Source organism: Ptychodera flava, unplaced genomic scaffold, assembly GCF_041260155.1.
Source record: "Ptychodera flava strain L36383 unplaced genomic scaffold, AS_Pfla_20210202 Scaffold_55__1_contigs__length_887147_pilon, whole genome shotgun sequence".
NCBI lineage: Eukaryota > Metazoa > Hemichordata > Enteropneusta > Ptychoderidae > Ptychodera > Ptychodera flava.
In genome coordinates this window covers 32,501-39,604 of record NW_027248377.1, presented here as the reverse complement: position 1 = coordinate 39,604, position 7,104 = coordinate 32,501, and the positions used below count along the sequence as shown (strand labels likewise).

Genomic DNA, 7,104 nt, shown 5'->3' with positions numbered 1-7,104 from the left:
TCCATGCTGAGTTCAACCAGGATTGAGCTTTTAAACTTCTGCAATCTTTCACAGGACAAACATCAAGTATGTGCCATAAAATTGTTATTTTTCAAGTAATCTGAAGTTAAAAAATATATGTTTTGTCTATTTGATATATTAACACTTAATTTCCTGTAGTAAATCATGTATGTACCGGTAAAGTACTTTTGGAATTTATTAGGATTATTTCTGGAATCAGTATATTCATAGTTACCAGTTAAATATGGAGGGACTGTTGTTAAACTTGTAAGAGGTAAGAGAGAGATCATGGTGGTTGCAACTTGTGACAATGTGACTGTTTAATACTACAGCAGGTCTTGTTTCCCAGAAGGCTATTCCTCTGTTCAAAATAAGTCTTCAATAAGTTCAGAAATGTAAAATATCTTACCCTTCCTATACTGAACTCAGCTTTCACCGGATTTTCTGATCTTTGCAAAAGTTTCAGTTCCTTGATATGGACTGTAAGTCAAAAGACCAGTTAATATATTTGCCCAATAACAGCTTTGTCCTTGATCAATTTGTGTTGCCTTTCCCTGTCATAGTTACTGATAATGTGCATGCTTAATTTAGGTGTTCCTACACACTACCACATATTCTCTATTTGTAGTTACATGTAGTAACATCCTGGCATATACTCATTATTACAACTGTGAAACATTGGCAACCATCCCTGTATACATTTTCCGGGAAATATTTAGATTTTTGATTTTCGCAAAACTAATCTAATCTGCTTAAATACAGTAAATTACCCAAGAAATGGCATTCAGTTAATAAAGTTCTTGTTTGATCCAAATTTCTGAAACTAACAAGTTAACTTTTTGTTCTACTGTAATATTAAACAGTTACCTCTTATTAGCTAAATGGCCAACTCATACGGTATATATACTGGTGTGTGATGATTGAAATGTCAGTCATAGACTGAAAGTGGATCAACATTCAATGCAAAATTATTAACATCAAAGAATATCTGAATGAATAAATTTGCTATCTGTATATTCATCTGTGAATTGAATCATGAAATAGAAATGTTTGCTAATGGGTTTGGGTCACCGTCAGTTTGATGAAGCCTTGATTACATCAGTTCATCTGTATGTACTTCAGTGAGCAGATGTTGATATTAAAGTTTTCTTTACAAATGTTTCCATAACCTGTGATATTGCACAAAGAATATCAATATTAACTTATTTCGTGGCTTTCCTACCAGCAAATTCTGTTACAAAAAAGGCTCTTGCTTTGAATACTGAATATTGTGTTAAAATGGCAGCACAGATACCCGGTATAGTAGTGTTGAATAATTTCTGATTGAGCTGTGTGTCATTCAGGGAGCTACTGTACACACCAAGCCATTATTATGTTAGAGGGAAATTCAATATGTCATGAAATGTCAGGGCATTAAGAAATGGCTGAGACTGGTAAATGATTCTGAATGCAAAATGAGAGAGCACGGTACAATAGACGTGTCAGGCTGGAGCAAGCAAAACTAGCTATGATGTGTGGGGATGAACTTTATGAGTTTTCAGGTAGAGACTGATCTATTCACAATCAACTAGCAAGGGAGTTGAATCTCTTACCAATCTATCTCGGTAATTACAGGGAAATTGTTATCGCCCATCAGGAAGAGGCTCTCTCTAATGTTGACATACATCTATGAATTCCATGCTATTTCTGAAGTGGCTGGCAAACAAATGTTTTCCTCTGAAAAAAAATGAACATACCATTTATTTTTGATTTCAAAATGTGTTTCTGTATTGATAGATTGCACAGGTATTTTTTAAAGTGTGTATTAATTTCATGTATTTGAAGTGACATGTCCCCCGGATTTTGACTCCTTTTCCGTAGTGTTCTTGTATTACAATATGCTTCCACTATGGAGTTTCAGTTAGGAAGAATTCACACTCCAGAAAAACTTTCAAATGACTATTTTTGCTTTGAAAAAATGTTGCTTTGTCATTAAAGCGCAGTGGTCGTCGCGCTGCGCTTGCGCGCTGTGTTTGTTGATAAACATAAGATATTACCCACAAACCTTGCGTGCTAGAAGTTTCAAAATGGTCGAAGACAGCTTCGCTCTAAGCGAAATTGAAGCTGCCCTCGCAGATGTGACAGCAACTGAAGATCCTAGGTCCTGCAATTGCAGTGGAGTTTGCGGACGTAAGAGAGGACGAGGAGCATGTCCATGCAGAGCGTTCCACGAGTTCTGCAAAACGGCATGCACTTGTGGAAAGCGACGACCGTGTTCTAACATAGCTGTACAGGTACAGTATGATTATGTGTCACTCTCTTGTAAGCTTGTCGATGTGACGGACTGCAAACAGTCTGTTTCTCGAATTTTAGAGACCCATATCAGCAATGTCAAGCTCCTGTAGACAATCAAATACGAACTTTCGGCTGTAAAACTAATGCAAACTTGACGTCTTGTGTAAACGAAAATCGTGCACCAATGCAAACATGTAGGCCCTACTACCCTCGCTCCGCCAATACTCGGATCGTACCAAATCTCAGATGTACCATGCAACTACTCATCTCAACATTCATTGCGATGTTTCAGAACAGTTTTTACTTGCTATGATTTTTTTTAACTTTTAAACATTTCGTACTTATAGATTTTCATACAAACCTTTGGTGCGGTTGCTACAAAAATCGTCGGTGTTTGTGACGTTCAATTTATACCTCCATGGTTGGACAAATCCCTCAGGAACCGGACGTTTCGCTCACTACGGCTATTCATGTGTAGTTATGGGGTTCGTAGTTGTGAACGTGAATTAAATTTTGTCCAATCAGCTTAACCGTATCGTTCACCGGAAACATGAAATTTTCCAAAACTCGGACGGCGTGAAACATGCCCTGTGTTACACTGGTGGTGTACCGGTTACGTACACTACCGTCGATCGCTCGCAATTGGTAACCATGAAGTCATCTACAGCGTTGTACAATTTTCCTTTGTCTTGTAGGCATACGTACATAAAATCTAGGCAATTTTATTTGAAACGTCAATAATTGTAAAAAATTGGATTACTACACACAAAATGTGCTTTGATGAACATTAGAAAAATCTTATCTCTAACATCGAAGTGGTTGATCATTGGCGGAGCCGTCCGAATAATAGCGATGATTTTGCCAAATCATATTTGTGTGTGACTGTGGACTGGGCACACCTCCAGTGGGGAAAGGCGTCTAAGTAATCAATGGATAGCTTGGTTCCTTCAGTACAATGTGCCCATTTAGTTTTCTCGTCCGAGTACTGGAGGAGTCTGTCAGAGAACACAAATATTACACAACTCTGTTCAAATGAACAACCATGGGAAAGGAAAAAACACTGTTATCATGATTAATTTCACTAAAATTTGAAAGTATAGATTTCTAGGCCAAGAACATTTCCCCAATTTGGATTAATGTGTTTGCTACATAGAGTTGTACTGTCAAACTGTACATCAAATAAGACAAAGGGATAATTGTTAGAACCTATTTGACTCTAAGTAAAGATTATCTCAAAATTGAAACCACAAAAATATTTCAATTATGTGTCATGTTATAGTACTGGCATGATGCAGCATCAGTTTGTGATAATGGTCATAATAATGAAGTTTTTGGCAAAAGCACTTATAATGATTTATTGATCAAACTCATTGTTTTAGCTTTTTGTACAGGTAAATGTAAGGGTCTAAGCACTTTTTTGCCCAGTAAATATGTGAATGCAGGTGTCATATAAATTGTTATAATCATTTCATAGGATTCAACATCTGATGATGAAGAGGGAAGTGAAAACCATCCACCTGCATCAGAATCTGTGAAGAAAAGGCCACGTGACACCCAGGAACAGCAAACACAAGCAGAATTGTTGGAAGAAAATGAGAGGCAGATGAAGGTATATATTATCATGTTGTGTGCACTCTTGATCATGGAATAAACTTGTTGAGAATGCATAAGAAAACCACTGATACAATATCCCTCAAATATGTATTGGTAAACTGAATAGAGAAACCCATACAAGTATACAGTTATTTAAAAAAATGTTTGTACATGTTGGGTTTTCAAGGACGTGTGCTGCAATATAGTTATAGACTGTCAGCTCCATCATGTGAGAAACCCTTCTAATTTTACACACAATTACTTTTGCATGGTATATTATGGAACGCAACGATGTCATTTTGCCCACTGCCGAATTCAATTAAATGAAATTTCATATTCATCTATGGTAAATAAGTTTACAGAATAAATGGTTCGTTTTTGTCAGTTCAAGCTAAACTCGTTGGACTATGATATTTTTCTATCAAACAGGAGTTTGTACAAAAGGCAACCAGGGAAGATCTAGAGACTTTGACTTTAGAGCTACTTCGGCGTCAGCCAGGAGCTTGGTGTGACGTTCAACAACTACATCCAGCTCCCAACCCGTATCCACAACCTGGACCTGGTAGTGTACCTTCTTGGTGTAAATGTGGGCACTGCTGTGAAATGCCAACTCAGCAGGAAAATAAATGTTGTGCCACGCGTCGAAACCAAACGTGCATCACCGATAACTGGCTCTTCACTCACCTTGTCCTGGATGCAAATGTTCTTGAGATAGCTATGCGGTGTATAGCTGATACATATGCTGAGGAACAGTTGAGAGACAATGCATGTTTTAGACATTATGCATACCGGCAATACATTTATTGGCAACATGGGAAACTTGGAGCTGGCAACCGCCGTGTTGTCCCCTCTTGTTGTGTATGGGCTATCAGGGGCAGATTTCCAAGCCCAAACAATATATATGTCGGCTATAAAGATGGTGCAATACAGGATTAGGGCGACATTTTTTATTTTTGTGTTTCTAATCTCCTGACCGACTGTAAATTTCAGCTCCGACATGAAAATGAAAAAAAAAAAACGTTTTTATTTGCACCGCCTCTGAGGCAATCACCCTAGCAACATTACCACCATCATCAAATTGTGAGATTGCAGCGACTCAATCTGAAAGGACAGAGAGTACAGAACACTGAACTGAAAGACAAGCAATTGCAGTGATAGTGAATGGACAGAACATTAAACTGAAACAAATACACGGTTTTTGTACTTAAAAATTGTAGAGACTGAATGGACAGAACATTAAACTGAAAGAAATACACGGTTTTTGTACTTAAAAATTGTAGAGACTGAATGGACAGAACATTGAACTGAAACAAATAAAGTTTTTTTTTTGTACTTTGGTAAGACTGCCCGCCCTGCCAGAGTATTCCTCTGGAGATGAGAAACAAAAAAAATAAAAGGGTCATCCTTAACATAACACACATATTTGGTGATGATTACATTTTATTATTTACATGGACGCACATGTCACTGCAGTCATTTATGTGTTTGACACTTCAGTATCACTTCAAATGTTTTTTTGCAGACACAAATAAAGTAAATCATAAGTTTTTTACAGCTGAACTGGTACTCTGTTTATAAGCATCACATTTGAACATTTTCCTTGCCCAGAAATATTGTGGAATGACTGTATGTTGTGTGAAATAAAGCTCTGACAATGTAGTATGCAGCTGCCAGAGTAAGGTACATGAATTCTAAAAGACTAATTTAATGACAAAGCCGCAGTCATTGAAAATAAGAATTTACTTGACCCATGTTGCATCAATTTACACACCAACATGAAAAATGCAGAAGTTCTGACATTTTAGGAGACGTTGACCACTATGCATGCATTTATTGAGTCGGACAGCAAGTCCTATTACATGTAACTTTGCCCCCACTTGTTTTTCAGTGTTTGTTACATTGCAGCATTTTAAATGCAGGGAAAATTGCCTGAGGTACAGATACTGGGACTTTAAAAGAACAAGTCACTCACTTTTTACAGTATTGTAGTCATTTTATTTTCTTTTGATACATTTTTCATGATGTTCTGCTCATTAAATATGTTCAACTGCCGGTTACAATTAAAGTCACACCATGAAAATGACCATAAAATATGGCTATTAAAGTTTTGGTATATACCAATGCATGAGTAATGGAAATGATCATTGATAATGGCCATGTATAGAATTAGTTTATCTGTGACACAAAGAGATTTGCCAATTTCAGTGTGCAGAACAAGCAGAACAACATAAATTATCTTCAAAATAAACTAAAATAACCAAAACAATGTCAAAATGCATGACTTTGTCCCTTGAATCAAATACTCGACAGAGTACACGGGCCATTACATTATAGCCTACAAAGTTTTAAAAAATGGATTCGCACAGTAATATCTAGTCAAAATGGGGTAAAAAATGGCCAATTATGTGGAGCTGTTTCCACTTTCTCGGGAACTTTTAGACTGTTCGAACCTACTCAAGTGTGCTTTCACTAATTTAGCTATATCTGGAGAGGGACACATGTTGATTCTTTTGAAGTTCCGGCCAGGATGATCTTCTGCCATTGATACATGTTGTGACAAATGACCGTCAACATCCAATCGCATTTGGAAGACACTCTTCTGCAAATCTGTGATGTATGTGTACTCCTTTGGCTTCAAAACAGCAGCTGGATAATACTGTTTGCTCAGTTTTGAATATCTGGCAATGAACCTAATAAAGAAGAAATCTATACTGTCTCAGATTGTTCCATCAGTTCAAAAAGTGAAATTTGTTCTTTTAGGGAGAGGGGCTGACCTCAATTCAATTAGTGAACATCATTTTAGCACTTTCCTTTTGTGATCACAAGTTCTCTAGTAGCAATGGCAAAATGCTACATTGTACTCGAAGGCAGACATCAACATTTTGCACTTTCGAACTTTCGTTAAGGGTGAGAGGGAGGGGGGGGGTTTGATCTAGAGCAGGGAATTTCGTTTCTTGAAGTTATGAGACAATCTTAGACAGTTCCTAACTTCAGTTGAAGATTTTTGCAGCTAAAAAGATATTTTCAAATAGAAAAAAAAAACAGAATAAGAAACACAAAGTATATGTTGTAATAGCAATATTCGCTGGTTTGAGAGACAACTAATACAATGACTAGATTGTACATTCAATTTTTTTCAGAAACAGCTAAACTTTATAAACACATCTATGTGAAATGGGTACCAACTATGTTGGAGCATAAAAAATAACACTTGCCCAACTATTACAGTGAATGTTA

At 36.8% G+C, this 7,104-nt stretch overlaps 2 protein-coding genes across 3 annotated transcripts in view; one reads left to right on the top strand and one right to left on the bottom strand.

The window, feature by feature from the left end:
* The first annotated feature begins 284 nt into the window (after positions 1-284).
* On the top strand, positions 285-5,288 carry LOC139128490 (uncharacterized). The gene is made up of 3 exons (XM_070694260.1): positions 285-2,273; positions 3,749-3,883; positions 4,297-5,288. Exons 1-3 carry the CDS (start codon positions 1,935-1,937, stop codon positions 4,801-4,803), a joined length of 981 nt encoding a protein of 326 aa, XP_070550361.1. The 5' UTR covers positions 285-1,934; the 3' UTR covers positions 4,804-5,288.
* A 1-nt stretch (position 5,289) lies between these two features.
* LOC139128491 (uncharacterized) overlaps positions 5,290-7,104 on the bottom strand; it is a 12,284-nt gene continuing 10,469 nt past the window's right edge. The window contains exon 7 of one of the 2 annotated variants that reach the window (XM_070694262.1): positions 5,290-6,557. In XM_070694262.1, the coding sequence (XP_070550363.1) occupies positions 6,269-6,557 (289 nt within the window). In that variant the 3' untranslated portion in view covers positions 5,290-6,268. The other variant, XM_070694261.1, reaches the window with a different exon arrangement.

Coding starts and splice junctions, on each gene's coding strand:
- LOC139128490 (XM_070694260.1), top strand. CDS start 1,935: ATGACTATTTTTGCTTTGAAAAAATGTTGCTTTGTCATTAAAGCGCAG. Junction 2,274..3,748: donor GTTCTAACATAGCTGTACAG/GTACAGTATGAT, acceptor ATCATTTCATAG/GATTCAACATCTGATGATGA. Junction 3,884..4,296: donor AAAATGAGAGGCAGATGAAG/GTATATATTATC, acceptor TCTATCAAACAG/GAGTTTGTACAAAAGGCAAC.